Genomic DNA, 27,802 nt, shown 5'->3' on the forward strand with positions numbered 1-27,802 from the left:
GCCTGGGTTTCCTAATCCTTGCTCTTTCCTGCATTGGTGCTTGCGATGCGGCCTACAAAACTGGGTCGGATGGACAAAAATCAATCTAAACTCACTTTTGAGTCACGGCGGATACCCAAGACCCCACAAAAGGCTGCCTCGGAGGCGGACTGCGCAACAGATGGGCCCCCCACGTTGGAGGCCACTTTGGTGGCCATGCAGCGCACTTTGCAGTCGATTGAAGGTGCTATGGCTGCTGTCAATCACAGACTTGATCACAAGTCCTCTCAACTGGAAAAGCAGAGTACACGCATGGGGGAAGTGGAACAGAGGGTCTCGGCCACAGAGGATGGGCTATCCATGGTTACTGTCAAGGCGCTGAATATGGAAAAAGTCTTATCTCTCATCCAGGCGAGTAATGAGGACTTAGAGGCCCGGTCCCGACGCAATAACATTTGCGTTACGGGGCTGCCGAGTCAACAAATGTGGGCAGGATGGAGACCTATATGGAGCGCCTCATCACACAGATCTTTGGCACAGAACCGTTGTCTTCTATGTTTATTGTGGAACGTGCCTACTGCTCTTTGGTTGCACGTCCGGTCCCGGGGGGTCCTCCCTGCCCCATAATAGCTAGGGTTCTGAATTAAAGGGACCGGGATGCCATTTTGTGCCTGGCAAGAGAGAAGGGGAAGATTGAACACCAGGGGAATACACTTGCTTTCTTCCCAGATTTCACGGTCGCCGTCCAGGCCGCAAGGAGGGAGTTCGGCACTGTGAAGCAGTTTTTGCGAAATGAGGGGGTCCCATATGCCATGCTATATCTGGCCCGACTCTGAGTCGGCGCTGCAGCTGACAACATGATCTTTTCTTCCCCAAAGGCTGCAATGGATTATGCTAAAAAACTGAAACGCAGGAAGCGTGACTCAACTGAGGCACCTGAGGGGGAGGGACAGGAGGAGGCAGAGTGCTGATGGTTCCACTGTGGGAAATTCTGTGACCTTCTCTCTGGGGGTCCCTGTTTATATTGAAATCTGTATGTGCCTCCATGGTGCCATGTTACTTTGTTGGTCAAGCCTTACTTGTATTTTTTCATTGGCGTGGAGGTCTTTACACATGGGTGATCGCTGGAACAATTCTCATTGTCCACTATTTTCTTGCCAGTTGGGTGGCTTGATTGTACTGCCCTTTCTGATTATTATGGTAAATGCTCTCTGAGTGGGGTTTCTGCTCTCTCTAATCCAGCTCCTTGGTGCCCAGTTCATTGCAGCCGGGGCCTTGGGCTCCCTTGTGTTCTTGCTTCAGTGAGTTATTCTATTCCACTCGTATACCTATAGTTTGCCGGGTTGAGCTGGGATGCTTGGATATTGACTGCTCGGTCAACTCCTGCTATGCGGGAGGACCGCACATCTGTGCACCCTTCTTATGGGTGTACCCCGAACATTGATCTCTGTGGTTATGGGGAAGGGAGGGTTAAGTTGGGTATTGGGATGGCTTTGGCATTGTTGGGGTGCCGAAGTGGGTGGTGGTTGGGTGGGGCTGGGTTTGAGGGTGGGGGAGTGTTCTTTGTTGATTGCCATGATGTTTTGTGCAGTATTTGCTGCGGCTTGTGGTTACATTGCTCTGCATCCAACTATCGATGCTTGATTTTCCTGCAACCAGGTAATGGGTAGCTCTATTAAATTTGTCACATGGAATGTATGTGGCCTGAATTTGACGCGGAAGATTAGGATGGTGTTTGCGGGCCTTGATCGTATGGGTGTGAATGTCGCTTTCCTTCAGGAAACACATTTGACGGCTGCTTCAGTGCAGAACGTGGGGGTGCCCTGGGCCAGTGTGCATGCGTCTTCCTCATATACCTGGTATGCAAGAGGGGTGCTGACGTTGGTGAAGAAAGGTGTTGCCTTCACGGAAATTAAAACTGAAATGGATGATAATGGACGATTCGTGATTCTGAATGGTAGATTGGGTGGTGAAAGTGTGCTCTTGGTGAACATTTATGGACCCAATGTGGATGACCCTGCATTTTTTTCGGATGTATGGCGCAGGATCCTGTTATTCTCTCCTGCTAAAATCATTTGGGGAAGAGATTTTAATGTGTATTTAGACATTGTCAAGGATCGGCATGGGTCTGGTGAACTCCGGCAGAATAGAGCATCAGATGTGCTGTGGGGTCTAATTGATGCTGGGCACGTGCATGATATTTGGCGCTTGCGTCACCCGGATGCCTGCGAGAGTATGTGTGTGTCTTCGGGACATGGCTCATGGTCACATATTGATTATTGGTTGATCTCGGGGGAGGTTGGTCACTGGGTCAAAATGTCTCCCATGTCCCCAGAACACTTTCTGACCATTCCCCGGTGCTTATGGAGTTGACATTGCCGGAATATAGGGCGCCGCGGTTTGCATGGAGGCTCCAACCGTCGGAGCTTAAGGACACAGTTTTTAAGCAAACTATAGAGGAAGCGATCGAGAATTACTTTAAAGAAAATGAAGGCACGGTAGATAGCGCAGGAGTCCTATGGGAGGCCTTTAAGGTCACCATTAGGGGAGCCTGTATAGGGGCGCAAGCCGGAGTTCTGCGAGATATCAGGCGCCGGATACGGAAGCTGGCTGCAGACATCAATATTCTGGAGCGATCCTTTGATACTGATCCCACTGCAGATAAGCTGGCACAGATACGTGATCTTGTCACTGAACACAATGACACTGTAGATCAGGAGCTGCGACATTGCTCTCGGCGTTGGATAGCTCGGTATTATGGGGAGGGTGGGCGACCTGGCCACTCTCTTGCCCAGAAATTGTTGGAACCCCGTAGTCAGGAGCCCATAAATGAGCTTATTGATGACACTGGTACTCCCCGTCACTCGACGGAAGAGCTCTGTGATATAGTGTTGAAATACTATAAGGACCTATATGCTGCTAGGGAGTCCCCACCCTCCGAGGAAACTTATGATTACCTGGACGATGTGACACTGGGATGGGTGTCTAAGGCCCATTGTGAATATTTGGTGCAGCCGTTTGGTGAGGAGGATGTGCGAGACGCTATATTGGCTTTGCCTAGGTGTAAGGCCGCTGGACCGGATGGTCTGCCAAGTGAATTTTTATAAGACATTTGCGACAGCCCTGGCTCCGCGGTTGCTGGAGGTTTACGCAGAGGCATATGATAGCGGGACTCTGCCACTGTCGCTCCGGGAGGCCTTACTGATCACCCAGCCCCCTAACCAGTGCGGATTGTACAGACCACTCTCCATCATTAATATTGATACTAAAATATTAGCAAAAATGATAGCCACCAGACTCCAACCTCTGGTGCCCTTGCTGGTATTACCGGATCAGTCCGGTTTTGTTTTGGAGAGATCCACTACGCATAATCTGCGCACGCTATTCTCCACTCTACATTATTTCGTACCAGACTTTCAGGCTGTTGCTGTGTTACTTGACGTAGCAAAGGCGTTTGATTCCGTGCATTGGTCCTAAATGTTTACGGTCCTGAGCAGAATGGGGTTCCCTCCCTTCTTTGTACAGTGGATTAGGGTTCTTTATAGCGGGCCTGTCCCCAGGGTGCGAGTTAATGGCAGGGTTTCGTCCTTATTTTCTATAGAAAGAGGCACACGGCAGGGATGCCCCCTGTCACCCATGCTCTTCTCCTTGATCATAGAACCTCTAGCCTGCAAACTACACCAAAAGCATTCTGCTGCGGCTTTATGGTTTCGGCAGCGCCCGCTGATTGTCTCATTGTACGCAGACGATGTGTTACTCTACGTCCGGGAACCATCAGTATATCTCTCGCCAATATTGAGGGAATATTTCCAATTTGAAAGGTTTTCTGGTCTGGGCATTAATTGGTCCAAATCGGTGGTCTTTCCAATAACAGAGTGCACGAGGGAAGTAGAGTTGGACTTTCCGCTGTCCTGGACCTCTGAGCCCGTAAAGTACCTGGGGGTGATGATCCATAGGGATCCGGCTGTGGTGGTCACCGAGAACTATGGACGTGCCATTATGCGCATAACAGAGCAGGCGGAGCGGTGGGCATGTCTTCCCTTGTCATTGGCAGATTGAATTGCTGTGGTAAAAATGGTGTTTCTGGCCAAGATGTTGTACTTCTTTATCAATATACCAATTAAACTGAATGTGGTATTTTTCGGAACGTTGCAGACCGCACTGCTTACATTTGTCTGGGGGGGAAAACAACTGTGTTGCCGCTGGGATCTGCTGGTTCAGCCTTTTGACCGAGGAGGCTTTGAGGCTCCAGATCTTCGTTTATATTACCTCTGCGCACAGACGCATTTTGCCCACTACTGGCACTTTCCACAGCGCTGTCAGCCACATGTAGCCATTGAGGCGGACGCAGTCCTTCCCATTCCGGTGCAGGCCATGGTTTTGTCAGGTGTTCCCCGGAAAGAAATAAACCCCCCTTTATGCACGTCTTGGACGTGGCGGGCTTTGGATGCTAGAGTGCAGCTTCCATATTTATATGCACCTCTCTTGTCCATAGCTACACATCCGGGGATCTCGGCTGCCCGGGAGCCTACTGCATTTAAGGGACTTGCTTCTGCGAATATGGTCCGGATGGGTGATCTGTACAAAGAGGGTAGCTTCAAAACCATTGGAGAGGCCCAGAGTGAGGTTAACTGCACTTTTATGTTCTGCTTTACGTATGTTAGAGTTCGGCAGGCCGTTCGGCATGCGTATCAGGACTTTCCTGTGGAGCCGACGGCTCTTCGGGCATTACAGGCAATGCTGGTAGGGGGAGCCATAAGGGACTCATTACGAGGCTTTATTATGCTTCAAAGCGGGAGCAAGAGTTCGAGGACCACCAGTCGCGCCAACGCTGGCAGACCGCGATATGTAGTCCAATCTCGATGAAGGCATGCTGTCAACTCACAGGTCGATTTACGGCCAACTGCAGCCTTAGGATTATTCACTTAAAATTTTTGCATCCGCTATATTACTCGCCTTTGCAACTCCATAAGTATGGTCTGAGAGAATCGGCGGGGTGTGTGCGATGTGGCGCTGGGGATGCAGATTTCTATCATGTCGCTTGGGTGTGTGGGACAGTGTTTGCATTCTGGACGGAAGTGGCTCGTATATTGTCGGAGGTGGTGGTGTGGAGCCTGTGGCCTGTCCGCCTGAATTATGTCTTCTAGGGTATGTGAAATGTTGTAAGCCCGCCAACAGACGCCTCGTGGCGGTCTCCACTCTGATTGCAAAGCGGACGGTGGCGAAGAGGTGGGGTTCGAGGTCTGCTCCCACTATAAAACTATGGCTTAAAGATCTGACCTATTGCAGGGACCAGTAGCATGTGTATGAGGAAAAGTTGCCTGAAGCCTCTCGCAATAAAGATTTTTGGAGCCCTATTACAGCGTATCTGATAGGACATCCTGATTTATTCTGAGGGGGGATGATTCATGAGCGGTACTGCTGCGGACATTCTTAATGAACTATTACTGACCAGGAAATTCTTCATCGTTGGACCTAAATGTTGAGTTATGATACTTTTGTGATGATGCTACCTGATTGCAACTGACCGTTGTGCAGCACATGATATTGCTGAGTCACCTCCGTGAGAGGCTCTGGAGTATTTTTACCGCCTGGTTGGGGTTTGAGGTGAGGCGGGAGGGTTGGGACGAGTTTTGGTGTTTTAACGTATTTGCTTGAATATGTACAGAGATGCTTCGACACAGTAACTGTACTTTTCGGGTTTCTGCATATGTACGTTGTGGGTGATGCACATGTTACCAAAGGATATACGCTGTATTTTGATCTGTCGTAATTCCAATAAAAAGTTTAATTTAAAAAACCCAGCATTTTCAAGCTAACAATCCCAAAACAAGCATGTAACATGAAAAATACCTAATTGGTGACATCTAATCTCGGGGTTCTTAGCTGTCAGAAGAGCCCCTTGATGTGACTATATTGGACAAAATTACTTGGTTACTGGTTATCTATCGGAGAGAGAGCGAGCAAGTATGTGCATCATTGTTACTTATCTGACTTATCTTCCCTGAGCTCACTCTTTCTCCAAAACAGGCTTCAGGAGGTGCATGGATATTTACAAACATATACATCATAGGAGCACATGAAGCAGCTGTGGTTGTATTAATTGCCCTATACTTATTTAATAATTTCACATACTTGGTGGTATTGCACCGTTAAGGTTTGTTATTAGAAGCATGTGACTGCTCTAGTTTATGCAGAATAAATATCTGAGTGTATTTACAACACTAACAATTAAAATGAAAAACCCTAGAGCGATAGTTGCTCTTGTGTTTTTTATTGATACTCCTTTCCAGAACATGCATTTTGAAGATTTAATGCAGATAAAAAAGTTAAATGTGAATGATGACTAAATGATTTTTACTACTTTCAGTTGCTGAATAGCGAGTATGTGTTGGCTGACTGATGTCAAAACACATATAAAAGTATGAAACAAAACGTAATCTTGCTATTGATGCATTTTTAAAATGTAACTTGTCATTTTTTTTTTATTTGCAGAATTCAAATCCGTATAATGGTGCTGGATCACTGAAAGAAACTCCTAGCTGTTCTGCGACAAATCCAAGCAGCTCTAATGTGAAACGTCCATTTTCAGCTCCACCATCAACTTCTCACCACAACTGGCAAATTAATAGGACAACAGTTAATCCAGAAACTACAAAAAAACAAAAGATCACAATCAATATTCACAACAAGCTTCCAGCTCGTCAAGGGCAGTCACAAGCAGTTCTTCAGAATGGTACTTTAGAACGTGTAAACAAGACATTACCTTCTTCAACGGTTAGCAGTTCTTCTGCTCTACAGTCTACCTCACAAGCTTCGACATCAGTGTCTGCTAATGCAATCAAACAGACGGCGTCAAATGACAGTTCTACAAAACCAGTTCAGAATGGCAAATGTAAAGTACAGTCAGGTGTATTGGTCCCTTATGGAGAAGAGTCTTCAGAAGAATCTGACGAGGAGTCAAAAGGATTAATAAAACAGAATGGCTACTCAGATTCTATGAATGGGATTTTTGGTGACAAAGTTGAGAAACTAAAGAAATCCCAAACTAGCTGTCAGAATTCAGATGACAAACCCTCCCTGAACGAAAAACTGGCCAGTGTTACGGTTAATGGGGGCATTAGTATGGATGGCGACTGTAAAGTAAATGGCTTCAAACATTTTGATTCTTCATCCTACATGAAATCTGGGGATCAAGCTGAAAGTTGCTTTCCGAAAACAAATGGGTTGCATGGAAAAGTAAGTGTATTTTGTATTTTTTTATTTTAAATGTTTTGTAAACCAGTTTAAAGAAAAGCATAAGTGTTTTCAGCATTCTTTTTTTAAATGCAGAAATCCTGGAAAAGTTAGATGTAGCATTTAACTTATCAAAGTAATTATTTGACCTGACATTAGCCAAGACCTTTTATTTACTGAAATTATATGTATTCTGTTCTAAATTACAGAGGCTTTCTGCAGGCCATCGTAATCCATTGGTCTCATTCATAGTTTTCTTCCACCCTTATGACAATACAGCATGGGGTAATGGGTCAGATCACTTCAGCCATTGGCTAACTTCAGCATTAGTGACATTATTCTGCCCTTTCACAAGGATCACATCTGCACATAAAGTAGTGCCCTCGTGTACCAAGGACGACTATGGCAGAGTATGCTTTTTGAGACCCAAAATATTTTAGCTTTTGAACCGGCAGCTTCCACACCAAAAAAAGCTTTGCAAAGACCATGACAGAACAAAAAGGGCACTGACAAAGCCAAAAGGCTGGCAACCAGTGCCAAACTTATTGCCTTTACAAGTGCATGTATGAATGTGTGAGAGCCTGGAGCCAAGAACACCAGAGACTGTTTTTTAGCTCCAATTTTGGCCATTGTGTGTGTTCATTTGCTTTTGCACCCTACCAACTATAGAACTGTTCATACTACTTTTTCCTGGGTGCTGCACCTTTATGCATAGTTGAGTCTTTTCTGCCGAATGGAGTGAAACGGAAATTTTGCTTTTTCTGATTATCACTCTTCCTTCGTGCTGTTTGGTGTGTTGGCAGCTTTAAGAGCTACTGCCGCTAATAAAGCCTACTAACGTAGTTGGTGTTTTGTTTACTGAGTCCACCTCTAATAGATATTTGTAGTGTGTATTCCTTATTTTGCACTGGGTTGGTAAATAATATTTCTGTAGTAGGGGATCTCTGTGTATGTCAAATTACAGAGGGTGAAAGAGGGCCTAAGGGGAGTCGTATTTATAGACCTATTGGTACCTTGTCCCCCAACTTAACAGTAAACAACACGAGAGATACCAGAAGTCTGAATGCAGGAACCTATAAAGTATTCATTCTGTAAGACAAAACCAAAAGGTTAATGTATGAGATATAACAATCCTAAGTGATATGAATGTGGAACTTAAGGAGAAGAAATGACTAGAAAGACAGCCTAAAGAGTGCTTGAAAAAGTACCCATCAGCCCGCTCAATAGCGGAGCATCGTCATCTGGGTTGCATGGTTGAAATTGTGGTATCCAATGTGCCCTTCCTCAGGACAAACCTAAGGCTAGCAGAACTTGGACCACTTTGTTGACCCTCAACCATTAAAGATGATCAGGTGCAGACTGAAAGGGCTTAAGTTGCAGTGCTCAGAAAGTTGTGAGAAAAAGAAGGAAAAAATTGTAATCCACGTGTTCTAAAAATACCTATCTTGATATCATTTGAGAAACTTCATTGGGTCTGACCATCAAGGTGGTATGATTAAAAGCAGAGTGAAAAATAGCATGCAAGGAATTGCTATTCACCATGAATGTAAACTGGTCGACATGTTTCAGCCTGGATAGGCTTTCTTCAGGACCTATGATGCACTACTGCAACGTTTACTTACTGTGAAAAACTACAGACCAGATCCACTTCCTCAAATGAGAAAATAGTATTTCTTCTCCTGTGTGTAAAGAAAATAATGATAGATAAAGATAACAATCATTGTTACTATTTAAAGGACTCTCACATGTGCCTAGTGCACTGATTAATCCTCTGATCATCAACTCACCCAAATTGTAGGGAGGAAAAGCCTCACCTCACCTGGCACTGGCTCATAGTGAAGGAGGCCACGCACTAGAAAAGACAAAAGCAAAACATACGTTTCATTTAAAAACCAAACCTGGACTAGAATTTGTCCAAAAATAGTTTATACACCAACAGCGACCACAGATGTGGCAGTCAAGGAGGTCAAAGGTTGAAAACGACATTACTCTTTTACTGGGTATAGTGCACCAATCTCAAGGAACAGACCAGTATCCCAGGGTCAGCGTCAGAAATCTCATCTGCCCCAGGAAAAACTAGAAAGGACCCACGTGACCAGCGCCTCCCATGGAGACATCTACAAACGAACTGTGGGAAGCCAGCGCCTCAAAAGGAAGTCTCTAAAATCTTTGTTGTAGTATTATAAAATGCAGAAAACTGCATTGTTAAAAGAGAGACTGCCATGTTCTCAGACTACTGGCAAAATGCGGAGTTACTGATCTAATCTCCAACTCTGCTTCATCTCATCTCTGAAGAAGTGAAAAAAATGAGCGCTCTCACCTCTCCGTCGTTGCCTTGCTCTGTGTCATGAGCCGAGGGGGAGGTAAAGGCACTCTGTAGGTGGCCGCGAGATATACGGCGGCTGCGGACGTGAGAGAGAACCACCCCATGTCTAGAAGCTGGTTCGCTCTCTCCGCATCAAGTAATATTGCCCTTGTTTCAAGAAAAGCCGATAAAATTGTTCTACCACTCTTACAAACCGAGCCCTGATTGGGCAAAAAGATGTCTGAAAGAATAGCATTGGTCCGTTCTTAACCAATGCGTGTCGGACAATAGTTTGTTTATGTGTGTTCGTGTGAGTGAAAGCACTTTTACAAACCGAGCCCTGATTGGGCAAAAAGATGTCTGAAAGAATAGCATTGGTCCGTTCTTAACCAATGCGTGTCGGACAATAGTTTGTTTATGTGTGTTAGTGTGAGTGAAAGCACTCGCGATGTCAAATGGTGTTTCAAACCTGGACAATGCTTGAAAAGACCGACTTCGTGTTGGAAGGTCCGTTCTTAACCAAAAGCGGGTGGCAGGATAGTTTTGTTTATGTGTGTTCGTGTGAGTGAAGAAGCACCCGCGATATCGAATGGTGTTTCAAGCCTGGGAAATACGTGAAAAAACCAACTCCGTGTTCGAAGGCACAATCGACGATATGCAGTCTGGTCCATAGGCAAACAAGGTGCTCTATGCTTAATGTTTTAAAACATATTTGTCACCTCTGGTGTTTTTTCAAAACACTTGTCTAGTCGCTTTCTGAAAAAACAACCCGACATACGCTACAACGGTACTCACGGGGACTAAATAGCACTCTTGCCACTCCCAGACAATACCGGAGTAAATGGTTCCACTTTTTATGAAGACCAAACCCTGATTGTACAAAAAGATATAAGATACATGGAGAAATCCCTATGGTCCCTTATTAACCCCTAGAAGGCAACAGACTGTTTGCTTGTGTATATTCCCATCAGTGAGGGACACCCGCGGTATAGACTAGTGGTGTTCTTGTGTTTATTGAGTCATCAACAAGGTAAAGTGCATATATTCAATATCGAATTGTATTGTGTTGCGTGAGATGCCCCCAGGAGTAATTGCATCATCATCAGTGTTAACTAATGAGAAATCTAGCTTGGAAACCCGTATTGAGTGAATGGGGAATAAACCGATTCCATGATAAAGGCACATCATGCGATATGCAATCAGATTCATAGGTGAATCAGATGCACAGTGGTCGGTGTATCAATATATGTGTGTGGCCTCTGATGTATAGTCATAATCTAGTGAATAGTCCCGCCCATGTGCGTGGACCCCGGCAATCAAATATAATCTCTTGAGTTGTCAAATCATGCAGAAACTGCAAAGACACTAAAGAGAGAATTTAAAGACAAATAATGCAGCCTATATCCACAGGCTACACTGTCCAGTACTTCAACTAGAAATTCCACCAAATAAAACCACACACAACACAGCCTGCCCAGTTTCTACCATAGAGAAACTTGCCTCCACCAGTAAAAGACTCTGGAATGATAGAGAGGAAGGCATGGACAGACAATCCCCATAGGCTGCCATTATGTGGCTTAAATAGGATACTGTGCCTTTAGGAGAGCTTTCCAGAACTTTCTCCCAGTATCCCAGAATGCATAGCAGGTCCCTCTACTTTCAGTTCTTTTTTCCGGCTCCTGCTAACAGGACCCTGGCATTGAGCTCTCCCTTGTTTCAAGGGTTTATTGGATTTTTTGGCACTTTTGTGTTTTAAAAGTGTTTGAGTTAACTTTCTTGGTGTTTTCCTTCTCTTCTGTGTGTTGGTTCAGGCGTTTTAGGGCTCTAAAATGCCTGGTCTTTTTGACAAGTGCCCAGCATGTGGAAGGAAGAAGGCCAAGAGTGATCCACACGACGTCTGCATCGTCTGTCTCCCTGAAGATCATGTCCCTGAAGACTGTCATCTGTCAGCAGTTTACAGCTCGGACTCTGAGGGACAGGCTGAAGATTAGGCTTTCAGGCCTTGAGGAGAGAAGTCTGCAGGCTGCAGGTGGGTCTGGGCAGGCTGGGAAGGTTCCCTCTGCCTCTGCTGAGGCCTCTGGGAGGCTCCCCAGAGGCAGGAAGACCAGCAAACAGTCCCGGTCTCCGTCGACGTCGATTGCATCGACGACGACGTCGAGAGACATGACGGCGGTTTGTTCCCCATCTCCCCGGGGCTCCAGGTCGAGACGGCGTGACGGCTCGACGTCGAAGGGCCTGGAGAGGTCGCCGTCGAAGCCACCGTAGACGTCATCGTCGACGTCGGAGTCTTCCTTTTCGACGTCGGAGATGAAGTGACAAGCATCGGCGCTCGCCGTCAAGGCGACACCGCCGATCGCCGTCGAAGCACCGGTCGACGTCGAGGGGCTCCTCGACGTCGAGGACCTCAAGAAGGAGGAATCGACGCTCGTCGTCGAGGATGAAACGTTCGATGTTGCGGAGGCGGCGTACGGCGTCACGGAGGAAGAGGTCGACGTCGCGGGGGCGGCGTTCGACGCCGGAGTCGCGGAGGCGATGTTCGACGCCGAAAAAGCGACACTCGGCGTCGAGAAGGAAGAGATCGGCGTCTAGGAGTCGTTCCGCCTCTCCTAAATGGCGCAAGAGGGATTCGGGCCCCAGAAGTCAGACTGCTTCTAGTGGAGGACGCAAGAGGGAGTGAGCACCTGCTGAAGGGGCTGGATCTCAGCCCCCTTCGCCTAAGGGGTCACCGGGCTCGGTGTACTCAGTGGTGTACACACCATCTCGGCCTAGGTCGCCACCTCCGCCTGTACCTAAAGAGGACCCTCCCACCAACCCTCCGCTTCCGCCAGGCGTCCCACCGCCACCGGTTCCACTACATGGGCCGGCCCCGCGGTCGGTGGTATCTCCGGTCCCTCCTCCGAGGTCCGCGTCGTTACCTCCTTTGCCTACACCTCCTAAGGGGACACCGAAACCTAAACCCCGAGAGGAGCCAAGGAAGACCCCACCACAGAAACCGGTGGAGCGGCCACGGGCTGGTAGATCTCGCTCTCGCTCTGGGAGGAGGGAGAGATCGCGACACAGATCGTCCACGCGGTCGAGACGCCGCCATAGGAGGCGCGGCTCTAGCTCTCACACAAGGTCCTCTGGAACCAGGGACTATTCTCCGACCTTGTCGGGGTCACCGGACACGAGGGTGTCTCCGATTGATGACCTGGTGGCGTTCCATGATGTCCTTTTAAGGGGCGCTGCGAAGTTGGGCATATCCTTGACGGTGCCTACACCTAAGACTTCAGTCATTTTCGAGACATTGCATCAGAAACACCTGTCTCGTCCGCTGCTGCCTCTGGTGCCGGGCCTGGAGGGACCGGCTATGGCCCTTTTTCTCACCCCTGCGGTGACGAAGGCGGCCCCATCGAGATTGCTGAAAAAGTACCGGGCTCCCGATTCGGACCCGGCCTTTCTGAGGACGGAACCCCCTCCGGACTCTGTGATTGTGACGGCGGCCCGCAAACAACATGCACCACCCCGTCATCCACGGTTCCCCCGGATAAGGAGTCCAGATGGATGGATTCGGCAGGGAGGAAAGTATGTGGAACGTCGGCGACCTCTATGAAGGCTGCGAGTGCCACGGCGCTGTTGGGACGCTACGACTGCGCCCTCTGGGACTCCCTCCAGCAGTTTGCGGAGCACTTACCTCGCGAGAAGCGCGAGGACTTCCAGGAAGTGCTGAATGAAGGGATGCTGGTGGCGAACCAGGTTATCAGCGCTGCAGCAGACTCTTCCCTGTTGGCAGCTCATGGGTTTTGCCATGGAGTTAACCAACGACGTCACGCCTGGCTCCGTCTTACGTCCCTGAAACCGGACGCACAGCAGAGGGTAGCCAACCTGCCATTCTCTGGCGAGACTCTCTTCGGGAAGCATGCGGATGACGAGATGGCCCGCATGAAGGCGGAGGCCGAAACGCTCACGGCTGTGGGCCTGGAGAAGCCTAAAGACACGAAGAAGTCGTACCGCCCATTCCAACGGCGTTTCGGTGGGCAAGGCAGAGGACGTGGCCAAGCTTCGGGACAGTCGCAACAACAACAACAGTTCCGTAAGCCGTTCCAGAAGCGCCAGAGGGGCAGAGGAGGCCAGCAGTCGGCTCTGGCGCCCAAGGGCCAGGCTGGGTCTAGGCCCTAGGAACCTACTTCCCCCGGATCTGTTACCCACTCCGGTAGGGGGAAGCATTCAATTTTTTCTGGCAGAGTGGAGAAAAATTACTCAGGACAAGTGGGTGCTGAATATTGTTTGCAATGGATACAGTCTTCGGTTCACGAGCCCGCCTCCGGCGATTCCTCCGGTCAGCTCGCCGTTTCAGCTGCGCGAGCTCCAGGCGGAGGCCGATACCCTGTTAAGGAAGAGGGCGATAGAAGACGTGCCTCTGTCCCAGAGCGGAAGAGGTCTGTACACCCGGTTCTTCCTGGTTCGCAAGAAGGACAAGAACGAGTTCAGGCCCATTCTGGACTTGCGACAGGCAAACAAATGGATTCGCAGGGAAAAGTTTTGCATGCTGTCGTTGCATCAGATTTATCCTCAGTTGCAACAGGGGGACTGGCTATGTGCTATAGACCTACAGGATGCTTACTTCCATGTGCCCATTGCACACAAACACAGGAAGTTCCTGCGGTTCCAAGTCGACGCCAATCATTATCAATACACAGTACTCCCATTCGGACTAAAGTCTGCGCCGAGAACGTTCTCGAAGTGCATGGCGGTGGTAGCAGCACACCTGCGGAAGAACAAGGTGTTTGTCTACCGGTACCTGGACCATTGGTTGATCAAGGCATCCTCCTTCTCGGAAGTGCGAGCACACTTCCAGAAGACGTGCGTTCTCTTGAACAAGCTGGGGTTGCACATCAACATGGCCAAGTCTGTCCCGACTCCGGTCCAATGCATACAGTACTTGGGAGCCTCCATCAATACGCTGTCAGCAAGCGTGTCTCCTTCGGAAGAGCGACGATTATCTCTCCTTCGGAAGGCTCAGGCTCTTATGACAACTCCATCTACAACAGTGAGGACGGTGTCTTCTCTACTGGGATCGATGGCCTCTTGTATCTTCCTGACGCCACACGCACGACTGCACATGAGACCGCTGCAGGAGTGCTTGGAAGACCAGTGGGATCAGAGGAAAGGATCTTGGGACGACAAAATACGACTGTCTCTGCATGCTCTTCAGTCTCTGAAGTGGTGGTGTTCGGAGGAGAATCTCCTGAGAGGGGTTCCCTTCCACAAGGACATTCCCTCGCAGACTGTCGTGACCGATGCTTCTGTCCTGGGATGGGGGGCGCATTCCGGGAAACTACAGATTCAAGGAACGTGGTCACCGATGGAGGCCACGTATCACATCAATTTCCTGGAACTCAGAGCTGTTCACTTGGCACTGAAGGCCTTTCTTCCGTCCTTCCAGACCAACTCCCTGCTTGTACAGACGGACAATACCACCACGATGTATTACCTCAACAAGCAGGGGGGCTCGAGATCATGCACTCTGTCACAGGAGGCGCAGGCGATCTGGCACTGGCTCCTAGCCAGAGGACTGACGATAATGGCTACAATCTGCCAGGTGTGCAGAATGTTCAGGCAGATGCGCTGAGCAGACTGGTTCAGGAAAACCACGAATGGGTCATAAACGACGAAGTACTAGGAGAAGTCTTCGCAAGGTGGGGAACTCCAGACGTAGATTTGTTCGCCACCGCCGAAAACAGCAAGTGCAGAGACTTCGCCTCCAGGTACTACCAGCAGGGGACGCTGGGGAACGCGTTATGGATCAACTGGACGAACAGCTTTCTGTACGCCTTTCCTCCCCTTCCCCTGATTCCGGCGGTGCTCATCAAGCTGGCCCGGTCCAGGGCTCGGATGATACTCATTGCCCCGGAGTGGCCCACGCAGTGGTGGTTCACGGACCTGCTTCACCGGTCTCTCCTTCCTCACATTCGGCTTCCATGCAGGCCGGACCTTCTCACGAAGTTCGGGGGAAGGATGTTACACCCCAACCTCTCGTCTTTGAGTTTGGCGGCATGGCTCCTGAGATAGTGCAATATGGCCATCTGAATCTGCCTGCGGATTGCATGGACATACTGAAGGAGTCTAAGAGGCCTTCCACTCGGACTTCCTATGCTTACAGGTGGAAGAGGTTTTGTATCTGGTGCCAGTCTAAGAACCATGACCCTGCGGCCTGTAAGGAAGATGTCACCCTTCCTTACCTTCTACATCTGGCGCAGTCTGGACTTAATGTTCATTCCATTAAGGTTCGTCTCGCCGCATTGACTGCCTACAGGAAATGCCCTTCACAGACTTCCTTTTTCCAGATCCCTGTGATCAAAGATTTTCTGGAAGGATTGAAGAAAGTATTCCCTCCTGTCAGGCTTCCTTCGCCTTCATGGGAACTGAATGTGGTGCTGTCCAGGTTGATGAAGGAGCCTTTTGAACCTATTCATAAGGCTTCGTTGCAGCACCTGTCCTGGAAGGCGGCGTTCCTCGTGGCCATTACATCGGCCCGCAGGGTGAGTGAAATTCAGGCGTTGTGTTGTACTGAACCTTATACTGTATTTCATGCTGCTAAGGTTGTTATGCGTACTCACCCTAAATTTCTTCCCAAGGTTATTTCTGATTTTCATGTCAACCAGACCATAACGTTGCCTACGTTTTTTCAGAATCCTTCGTCTCCAGCGGAAAGGTCTCTCCATTCCCTGGATGTTAGGAGGGTGTTGAAATTTTATCTGGATAAAACCAAAGATATTCGTAGGTCTGACCAGTTGTTTATTAATTATGGATCAGTCAGGACGGGTCTTGCTACCTCTAAGCAGTCCATTTCTAGGTGGATTGTGTCCTGCATACAATTATGTTACCAAAAGGCTAATAAGACCTTAGGAGGTAAGCCTAAGGTTCATTCCACCAGGGGCAAAGCTGCCACGACGGCCTTGCTCCGTAACGTGCCGATTGCTGAAATCTGCAAGGCAGCCACTTGGAAGTCGGTTCATACCTTTGCTAAGCATTACTGTCTGGACTCTGATGCCAGGGCAGATGCTCAGGTTGGGCAGGCTTCGCTGCGGAACTTGTTCGCACAGTAGTGGCGTTAATTTCTTTCTCCGCCGCCGCTTTGGTGTGGGGATGGGCTTGCCATTCTATTCACTAGATTATGACTATACACAGAGATCCCCTACTACAGAAGGAGTAGTTTCTGTCCTGTAACTCCAGTTCTGTAGTAGGGGTATCTCTGTTATAGTCATAAGCGCCCGCCCTCCTCCCCAGTGGAGATATTTCTTCATGTAAGGAATGCGACTGGTCTGGCGTGCTTCGCCTTCAAAAAGAACTGAAAGTAGAGGGACCTGCTATGCATTCTGGGATACTGGGAGAAAGTTCTGGAAAGCTCTCTTAAAGACACAGTATCCTATTTAAGCCACATAATGGCAGCCTATGGGGATTGTCTGTCCATGCCTTCCTCTCTATCATTCCAGAGTCTTTTACTGGTGGAGGCAAGTTTCTCTATGGTAGAAACTGGGCAGGCTGTGTTGTGTGTGGTTTTATTTGGTGGAATTTCTAGTTGAAGTACTGGACAGTGTAGCCTGTGGATATAGACTGCATTATTTGTCTTTAAATTCTCTCTTAAGTGTCTTTGCAGTTTCTGCATGATTTGACAACTTAAGAGATTATTTTTGATTGCCGGGGTCAACGCACATGGGCGGGACTATTCACTAGATTATGACTATAACAGAGATACCCCTACTACAGAACTGGAGTTACAGGACAGAAACTACTCCTTCTCTCGTAGGGAGTTTCCATTAATAGACCCGGAGCACTTCTTCTATATATATATTCTTAATTGTAGATTTTCGCCTTTCTTCGGAAAGGCCTGCTGGGACACTTAAGAAAACAAGTAAAGCAGCCTATAAACATTGGCTTCAAGATCCACTTAGGTCAAAAAAGGGCTACAAGGAAGCATATATGTATAATTTTATGATGCCTTAGTGAACAGTGTAAAGCTCCCTCACAAACCCTTTTTATAATAGAGAAAGAGAAAATTACAATGTAGCCTCATCGGCTGCCATTATATGGTTCCAAATAAAGAAAGTTTCTTTAAGAACGCAGAGACCACCAGTATCCTATCATGCTCAGCGGGTGACAGTTGCTTCAGTTTTTTTCTGGCTCTTTCTGACTGGACTCTGGAGCATTGAGCTCTGCTTTTCTAGGCTTTTTTCCTCATAAAAATTCTGAAACAAACTGGTGACAAAACCTTTACTCGACGTTTTTCATCTCTTTCTGTATCTTTTAGTTTTGTTCTGATAGAAAACGGTGGTATTTTGTCAAATAAAATGCCATCTTTATTTGACAAGTGCCCAGAGTATGAGAAAGAAGGCCAAAAAAGACTCCCATGAAGTCTGTATCATCTTCCTTACACCTTTTCATATTCCTGCTGCTTATCATCATTGCAGGAACTTTTTGTTAGACGTACCCTTTATGAAAGAGGGAACCTTCGCCTTCATGGAACTGAGAAGAGATGATGCCTGAACACAGCCAGAAGGTGGGACCTCAGAGCGAGGGGAAGATTTCTCTTCCACCAGGGCTCTGTCTTCAACCTCCAGAGGACGTTGGAGGTCGGAAAAGATGATTTCTGGTCAAAAACTACACAAGTCTCATTCGACATTGAGAGGATCAATGTCGATGCGAGGTATGGCCCGACCTGTTCGCCTTCATCAGCTGACTCGACATTGAGGAAACGATGTCGACCGTCATCAAGGAAACCCCTGTCATAGTCAAAAGACCATACACCGTCAACTCACAGGTACCATTGGACGTCAAGGAGTGCTTCGTCGTCAGCTAGGAGTGGCTCGACGTCGTAGTGAGATGTTGAGTTTTTCGACGTCGAAAGGACAACAGGAATCAAGGAAGACGAAGAGAAAAATATATTCATCTCCTGACCCTCAATATTAAGGAGCATATTCACCCTCTATTGTGGTAACATCCTGTCCTTCTCCTACTCCGACTGCGGTACCTCCTAATCCTCCATCACTGCCGTCTCGATCACCAGCACTACTTCCTTCACCACATCCAGGCTTGCCTCCAGTTGCGCTAGTTCCTCTTACAGATCTAGCTCCCAGAAATGGGTTGCGCTATTAAACGTCGACCGCTCTCGTCATCATTCTCATCTCTTTCCAAGGTGCTCACCAACATTTCACGCCATTCATATCGGGTTTCATCGCAGACATACAGATACTGCCTTCTTATCTACAAGAGGATTCTCTTTAACTCTCTGATTCCCCACCGGACGGTACCTCCTCTGTGGATGATATCACAATCTTCCAAGAGGTGCTGGTACTTGGAGCTGCCAAACTAAATATACAGATGTCTGTACCAGCAACTTCCACAGCTGTAATGTTTGAACCTCTACACTAACGAACAGCTTCAAGACCACTATTCCACTGGTTCCTTGCCTTCTAGAACCTGCCATTGAGCTATTTTTGACACTGGCTACTCTTACGTCTGCTCCATCAAAGTTGCAGAAGAAAGACCGGCCTCCGGATCAAGGCCCTTTTATTCCTCCCCTCTGATCTCCCCCCCCCCCCCCCCCCCCCCCCGACTGCGCTACCTCCTAATCCTCCATCACCGCCGTCTCTATCACCAGCACTACTTCCTTCACCACAATCAGTCTTGCCTCCTCCAGTTGCGCAGGTTCCTCTTACAGATCCAGCTCCCAGAAATGTGTTGCGCTCTTAAACGTCGACCGCTCTCGTCATCATTCTCATCTCTTTCCAATGCGCTCACCAACATTTCGTGCCATTCATATCGGGTTTCATCGCAGACATACAGATACTGCCTCCTTATCTACAGGAGGATACTCTTTAACACTCGGATTCCCCACCGGCCGGTACCTCCTCTGTGGATGATACCACAATCTTCCAAGAGGTTCTGGTACTTGGAGCAGCCAAACTAAATATACATATGTCTGTACCAGCAACTTCCACAGCTGTAATGTTTGAACCTCTACACTAACAAACAGCTTCAAGACCACAATTCCACTGGTTCCTTGCCTTCTAGAACCTGCCATGGAGCTATTTTTGACACTGGCTACTCTTAAGTCTGCTCCATCAAAGTTGCAGAAGAAAGACCGGCCTCCGGATCAAGGCCCTTTTATTGCTCCCCTCTGATCCACCTCTCCCCCCATAGCAGTGATATTGGCGGCTAAAAATACCACTCTACTTCTCCATCATCATCGGCTCCTCCAGATAAAGAGAGCAGGAAACTGGACTTGGCAGGCCACAAAATATGCAGCACTGCTGCAACATTCCTGAAAGCAGCTAGTGCAACAGCTCTTTTGGGCAGATATAAAAGAGCCCTCTGCGACTCCATCCAGCATTTTCCTTCGCATCTCTCGAGAGAAGCCTTTCTGGAGATCGTGCATAAGGGGGCGTTGGTGTCTAATCAAGTGATTAGCGCTGCAGCAGATTAATCTCTATTAACAGCTCATTGTTTTTGTCATGGAGTAACATTAAGGAGACTTGCTTGGCTCCGGTTGACACCCCCCAAGCCAGAGAATCAGCAACACACACAGAATCTTCCATTCTCTGCCTCCACACTTTTTGGAAGCAATGCTCACAACGAAATAGCAAGGATGTAAATCACAATGGATACTCTAAAAGTGTGTGGGGGTGGGGGGGGTGTCTAGAAAGGCCAAAGGAACGATGAAAATCATTTGGACGCTACCAGCGTCGCTTTTATTCTCAGAGGGTTTAGATCCTTCAGTGGTACACAGGCAGATCTCCACAGCAATACCAGAGATCTTTCTGGCAACAATGGAAACAGACAACAGGAAGCTATAATCATCAGCCTGCCCAAAGAGGTAAACTGACTATGGTGTCCAAACATGAGTCCTTTCTTCCCCCTTTCCGTTACCCACTCTGGTAGGGGGAAGCATTGCTTATTATCTAGCACAGTGGCAAAACATCACAAAAGAAGCGTGGGTTCTGAATATTGTTCGAAATGGATATTGTCTCAGGTTCACCAGTCCACTACCGTCCATCCCTCCCAAACCGTCCAATTTCCATCTCACATTGCTATGGTCGGAGGTCAACTTCCCATTACAGAAAAAAGCAGTGGAACCCTTTCCCTGCAGTCATTGGGGACAGTCATCTATTCCAGGTACTTCCTAGTGAAAAAGAAGGACAAACGCGAATTGAGACCCATTCTCGATCTCAAAATACCCAACAAGTGGATTCTGTGAGAAAAGTTCTGGATGCTGGCACTAAATCGAATCTATCGCCAATTCCATCAGGGAGATTGGATTCGCTTCATCGACCTTCAGGGTGCATACTTGCCCATTCCAATAGACCGAAAACATCGAAGGTTTTTAAGGTTCGTTGTGAGGAAGGGCCATTATCTGCACATAGTACTTCAGTTTGGCCTAAAATCAGCACCCAGAACATTCTCAAATGTCATCTTTCAGTATTGAGGTTTTTGTTGAACCTGGGTTTAGAGACTTTGGTGGATACATTTAATTGTTGTAGGGGAGCTATTTTTCAAGATGGAGGTAGTGTAAGGTCGTGGACATCCACTATGTCCACTTGGAGAGTCAGGAAATTTTGACTGAGGGTCAATAAGTCATTTGAGGTTTAGGTTCTGTAGATTTCTTTTCCAATGTTTTTATCTTATTTTACTTCAGCTTTTTTGGGATCACTTCAGCATTGACGAGGAAGGTAATACGGTAGTGGTTTGTCCAATTGCAGGGCAGAATTTACTCCAGTGCAGTGTTGCCCCATTTTGCAATGATTAGGTTGAGGGTCTCTCCTTTATTGTGTGTACGGCGATCACAACTTTGGGTCAGATCGAGGTCTGATTAAAAAAAAAAAAAGGCTTTAAAGGCGTTTACTACCTTTTCATTCAGGTCATTCCAATGAAGGTTGAAGTCTCCAAGGAAGATCTGGGCAGTTTGATGATCAGCGTTGGTTGAGATTACTTCCATGACTTGTTCGATTAAAGCTGGTTGTCTCCGGGAGGGTGGTAGAATAGATGAAGTTTGCAAATGAGTCTGTCATTGCGAACGATATTGATGGAAAGGTATTCTCCTGCAGAAAGAGCATTAGTAGCTGCCTGAGTTACAACTAGGATATTACGGTAAATGCAGGCAACCCCCTACCAGTTTTGTGAGTTCTGTACAGTCTAATGATGTTGTGACAAGGGGGACTGGTAGGTCTAAAATTGGGGCGGATGAGTCATTTAAGCAAGTTTCTGTCAGGATAACGAGGTCGGGCTCATGAGTGCAGGTTAGGCCCCTGCGCAGCCCGTACAGGGTGCACCACACACGGCTAGGATTCAAGACACACTACCACACGCACATGCACTAGTCCAACAGTTGTTGAAATGTTTCTCCCTCCCCCTCCTCTTTTAATTCCCAGTTATACCTTTTGGTTGACACAGAGACTGTTGATTTTGTACACGCGCTAATGCTCGACACCCCCCTCCCTGTTTCCGTATCATACAATGGCAACTGGGTGTTTTCATGTACAGGCAGCGGAAGCCCAGCGATCCATGTGACGACGGGGGATATGATCCTGCTCCAGCTCGCTACTGTACTGAACAGGGAACATAACTCAATGCAATGACTGTCGGATTTCTTACAGCACCCTGGTCCTAGCGCAGTGCCATGAGCCGCAAGCGCTGCGGCACGAGACATTTCCTAGCACCGCTGCTTGTGAACTAATGCATTACCACTGGCTACTGTTTATTTTCACTCGTATTTAATTGCCATGTCATTCTGTACTGACAGCCGAGTACCGCTTGTAGTAGTGGTTTATTGTTATGACACTGTGTGACTGCTGTTTAACTCATCTGTGAAACTAAATAAAGTTTGGGACCATTGGTCTTCAAAAAAAAAATGAGTGCAGGTTAGGTCGTAAATGTCAGACGCATGACTAACAGCCAATCTGCAATTAGTGAGCATGCATTTCAGGTGAGTATTGGAGTGGGCTGTGACAGTGCGATTGGGATTGAAATACTTGAGATTGGTTTTGTTAACCCCTCTAGGGCTGTGACTCGGTTCTCTGTAGGGATTATTTAGCATGGCGTAGATTTGTCCTGGACAGACCTTGTTGGTGTCTTCATGGGGGGTGTAGAAAAGGAGTAGTGCATGTATGTCACTGTATGAAAGGCAATCAGTTGATCTCTTGGGTCGAGGAGGTCAATTCGGGGCAGGAGTGGAATTCCTATTAAGGTGAGGTGTGTGAAGGTTGAGGTTAGGTGGCAAAAACGAATTTGGAGCCAGCTTGCTTCTTTTGAAAACTGTCATGCCTATGGTTGAGCAGCACCTCAGCAGTTAAGAGTGTAAATCTTGGAGTATCTTCCTTGAGATGTAGCAGGTTAAGTGAGATCTCATCAAGGCGAGATTCCCAAGAGGCGTGTGGGCAGGTGGTCGTGGGTTGGGAGCGAAAGTTAATAGTGGAGAAAGGAAAAGTTTGAACGTCAGTAATATCCTTAGCTGGGATTGTCTGAGTGGTGGAGGGATAGCCTGAGGGTGGCAGATGGGAGGGAATGTGTGCTGATTGAGAGATCTAGGAGGCGTTCGGTTTGTCATGTCAGGGGGAATGTGATAAGGCATATTCGTCAGCGTATTGGAAGGAGATGTGGGGGTGCAGTGGGAGCTAGGTAGGGGTAATTCAGGAAGAAGGGGTGGATTTGCGTGGGAGGTAATAGGATCTGGAGAGAGGGATTCTATGGTTGCCGTTGTGGATGCATCTGGTGTATGGGGACTAGAGTGTCGAATTAAAGAGAGATAGTCAGGGCAGGGAGTGAGGAGTCCAAGGTAGGGGTGGGCAGAGATGTAGGGGGGGGGGAGCTTGGGCTAACGTTGAGAAAGGGCTGGGTGAAGCTAGTGTAGGGGAGAGTGTACATAGAGGTGCAGAAGCGGTCAGGCATGCTCGTGTGTCTTCGGTTAGGGGTTGAGTTTTTTAGGTCACAGCTCTTTTTATGATAGGAAAAATCTTGTTCAGTACTGCTAGGTTGTCAGAGGATTAAATTAGGGTGATTCCATTATTATAGAGAGATATGGTAACAAATGCCCTGCAGAACGAGATACAGTTAGTCTAAGCCCATAGTGTTTTTCTGGAGTTGATTATTCAGAGCAGGGAGTATATGGCAGTTCTCCTATGTGCATGTCTTTTTGTGTAGAAGATAGGTCACTAATTAGCCTTCCCTTACTCGAGCAGAAGTATGGGTCAGAGATCAGGGTTTCAGGGTGTGATTTGAGTAGACGGTGTTTGTGACTTGTTTGGTGCATTTGCTTTAGAGCTTAGGGTGGTAATTAATTGAGTAGGCCATGAGTGAGTGACTACAGTAGCCATTAGTAAGGCTCATATTGAGGAGGCCATGAGTGAGTGAATACTGTCGCCAGTGGGCGAAAGTTCGACCAAAAGGTAACTTGAGGGAGTTATTGTAGGCGTTAGAACCAGCAACCCTTCAATCCATTCAAAGATGGGTGCCCCAAATTGAAATCGAGATTCCTAGAAGGTAGGAGAGAGCCTTAGTCTGTGTTCGGATTCAATAGACCCTGTCCTATGCCAAATAGTCTTGAAGAATGCCATCAAGTGTAATTTGGAGGAAGAGGAGCGGAGGGCCAATGGGATGGTATAACAAGAAAGCATGATTAAACAAGAGGCTTATGTAGTAAGGAGTTAGAGCTAAACCATAATTCCAAGATGCCCCCCCCCCCCTTGACATCTGGGTACCTGGACAGCAAGGGGTAGTCCTTTTTCAGTTTTTAAAAAGCTTCACCTGTACAGAGTCCTTTTTCCATTTCCTATTCCCCTGGAGGGGCATCTTGAGAACTTCCTCATGGGGGACCATGGAAAGGGGAGCAGAGGGCCGCTAAAATGGAGGACAGGAGGAATCCCCAAAAAGATCCCAGCAATGCAGCAGTAGTTCACACATCAGACTCATCCCCCCCCCCCCCCCACCCCCACCCCCATTAGACTCCAATAATACCAGAGCTAACTGAGCACAGATCTTGGAAAGGGGAAATGCACCCCCATTCTCTGCGGTGGGCGCTCTCGGGCAGCTCGTGGAGGAACTGGATGGCCAAGAAAATTCAGTCAGTCATTGTGGGAGAGGGACGGGCAACTGTTGAAGGTATACTCGGGAAAGAGTACAGATCACATTGACTCCCTGCCGTCAAGCCCGAGACACCTAAGGAGCGGGGGTGTTAGTGGGGCGGCAGAGCAGCCGTGGGAAGCACTCACTGTGTTTCCTGTGCGGCTCTGAGCTATCTCTGCCAACGTGCTACTCCTTCCCAAGAGCTGGTCGGGTGGAGGGAAGAGGCATCCTGGCTCGGTCCATGTGGATGCCTCACATAAGGTCGGGTAGGTATCCGGTGCTCTCTTTCAGCGAGAGTCAGCTGGGCGACTGCCCTACCGGTACGAATGAGAGGGGCGGTCATAGCTAGCCTCCAGCAAGCAATTGGATACTGCTGGCCGCAATGCCGTCAACTCAGCTCAGGAGCCTGCTCCTTTGATTCGAAGCAGTCCGATGAGTCTCCAAGAATAGAGGCGAATCCCCGATACCAAAGGTGAAATAGGGTTTAAGATGGCGGGGTAAAAACCCAGGATGTGCACTGATAGGTGATTCCAACCCAGGCGATGTCGTCGTTTGCTCCTACTCAGCGCCCATCTTAAGGCTTGGGCGACCTAGTTTTAGCCAAAATGGATTTTAAACCCTTAACTGCCAGGCATATTTTCGGCTATTTGGGTTAGTTCGCACTTGAGCCCCCATAACTTTTTGTTCACATAAGGTATCCACGCCAAATTTGCGTCCTTTTTATCCAACATGGTATAAAAGGTACTTTGATGGTGTGAGAGGGATTTAACTTCTAAGGACAACACTGAAATGGACCATGAAGGAAACAAACAAAAAGCTGTAAGTGAGCCAATTTTGCATTGATCCTAGTGCTGATCAGTTTTCATCGCCCTTGCTTCTTAGAGTTGCGTGCATTCTGTTTTTTAACTATGTGCGCCACAGGAATGGATCAAAGGGAACGCTGTGTTTTAATCTATGAGTAAAACGACTGAAGCAAAGTGTTTGAATCTACTGTGTTTGCTGCCTGCCACACTTCAATTAATTACAGCCATGATCACCAGGCTCTGGTTCATTCCTCAACTTTTGTGGCTACAATTAAAAGTTTTGGAATATTTTGCTTCGGCAAGGCATTATTCAAAAAGTTCCGCTCGAGCGCATTCGTATGGCAATCACCTCGCACGCCAGTTACAAGCAAGCACAGCGCAGAATACTGTTTTTATCTCGGGATGGTCTGCATGGCAGAATACATGTAAATGGCTGACAGTCTACGTTATTTAAAAAAAAAAATTCTATTTACAGTGCAAAGCAGTAGCAATGGGTGCGACTTATGCCCCAAGTCTGGCGAATCTGTATATGGACAACTATGAGGAACAACTTATATACACGGAAGAAAACCCATACATCAATTCGATATCGATATGGAAGAGGTATATCGACGATGTGATCATGATCTGGTTAGGCACAGAAGCTGATTTGAAAGACTTCTTCCTATGGTTAAACACCAGATCCAATGATATAGAGTTCACTATAAGTTTTGACAGAAAAAGTATTGCATTCCTGGATCTCCTGTTCAAAGTGGAAGATGGGCTGATACTCTGTGATCTATACAGGAAGCCGACAGAGAGGAATACCCTACTCAAATATGATTCACACCATCCACGAAATCTGCGTGACAATTTACCATTTGGTCAGTATTTGCGAATGAGGCGCAACTGTACCAACTGTACCAAAAAAGAGACTTCTTCAAAGAAAGCGAAATACTCACCAGTCCTCCAATTTGGCTTGATATAGAATCTTCAATTGTACGCCCCTTTTCACTGCCCTTTTCTGAATCCCCCTTTTCTGAATCGTTTTGCCCACCATAAGCGTGGAAGGGTATACTCAGATGTGAGTCCCTTGCTCATTGCACCATCAGGATTCAAGCAAGCCGGGCCGAAGACGGCTGTAATGCCAGAAACCGGTCCCCGGAAGCTTGTTTCCTTCCCAGTATAAGAATTGGCTTGGTAATTTGGTCTGCCCTGTTCCCATGATGCACTGGGCCAGGGACAGACTAATTTGCATGTAGCCAGGTTCTGAGTTGGGATGGTGCAGTGAGCTAAAAAACGGTGATGGATCAAGCCCTGATCTGTTGACTGGGTATGAGTGTTCTGTTTAATTCAGATACTCTGTCCATCACCACCCCCCTTTTCTGAATCTCGTTGATGTCAATGTCTTCTGCATCCAAGGTTATTCATCAGTCATCTATAATCAAATCCTCTAGATTAATAATTAATGATTTGGACTCTAATTTTGTTTTACCCTTACTCTCTACAGTCCACTTGTCTTTATGGCATAGTACTGTACTTAAACTTAACAGAAACATTAATTTCTGGTCCTCATGGATTTCAAAAGGAATTTTTTATCTCAAAGATGTATTTTGTGGTACTGCCTTTATTCCTTTTGAGCAACTACAGTTAAAGTTTGATATCCCAGCTTCTGATTTCTGAAAATACCAATCTTTATGTAATTCAATTTTGGACTCTTTTCACAATGGTATTCCCTCTAACACCACTAATGACCTATTAATTCACCTTACGGCTGTTACGTCTTCCCCCAAAGCTGTCTCTGTTTTTTATAAAAAATGTACTTCCTCCCAGGGCTCCAATGTTGGTGCAATATCATCTTTTTGGAATACTGAACTGTCCATTTCCCTATCAGATGACACATGGTCCTTTAATTTTTTGTGTCCTACGTGACCGAGGCTATCCTCTTGGCTTACTCAAACGTGCGAAAAAGAGAGCCTGGTATTGCCCAAGAGAGGATCTACTCACCCCAAAAGAAAGGAAACCAGCGACTACCAACCTAGTCTGCGTTACGACCTTCCATTCTAGGAGTAACATCATGAAAAAACCCAGTAAAAAAGTACTGGAATTTGGTTGCATCAGAACTCAAGATGGATGAAAGTCCTTAATTTGCATTTAAGAGAGGGCGCAACATCAAGGACAATGTGGTAAAAGCTTTTCTGGAGCCTCCGAAGTCATTAACCCTAAGAGACCATCTGGGCCTGTCACCCATAACTGGACATTTTAAATGCAGCACGTGCAAAGCATGCCCCCTATGCATTGATGGACCATCCTTTTCTCACAACAACAAAACATACACACTACCGTCTCTGACAAACTGCAATACTTCCCATGTTATATACATCATTCTATGTTCTTGCAATAA

The 27,802-nt window shown here is 47.3% G+C and overlaps 1 protein-coding gene across 4 annotated transcripts in view; it reads left to right on the top strand.

The window, feature by feature from the left end:
• Positions 1–27,802, top strand: part of USP42 (ubiquitin specific peptidase 42) — a 674,575-nt gene that overhangs the window by 469,222 nt on the left and 177,551 nt on the right. For all 4 annotated transcript variants that reach the window (XM_086940745.1, XM_086940747.1, XM_086940748.1 and 1 more), the window contains exon 13: positions 6,475–7,218. In XM_086940745.1, the coding sequence (XP_086796871.1) occupies positions 6,475–7,218 (744 nt within the window). The remainder of the gene's footprint in view (positions 1–6,474; positions 7,219–27,802) is intronic.

The sequence above is a fragment of the Lissotriton vulgaris genome, chromosome 10 (genome assembly GCF_964263255.1).
Source record: "Lissotriton vulgaris chromosome 10, aLisVul1.2, whole genome shotgun sequence".
NCBI classification, from domain to species: Eukaryota; Metazoa; Chordata; class Amphibia; order Caudata; family Salamandridae; genus Lissotriton; species Lissotriton vulgaris.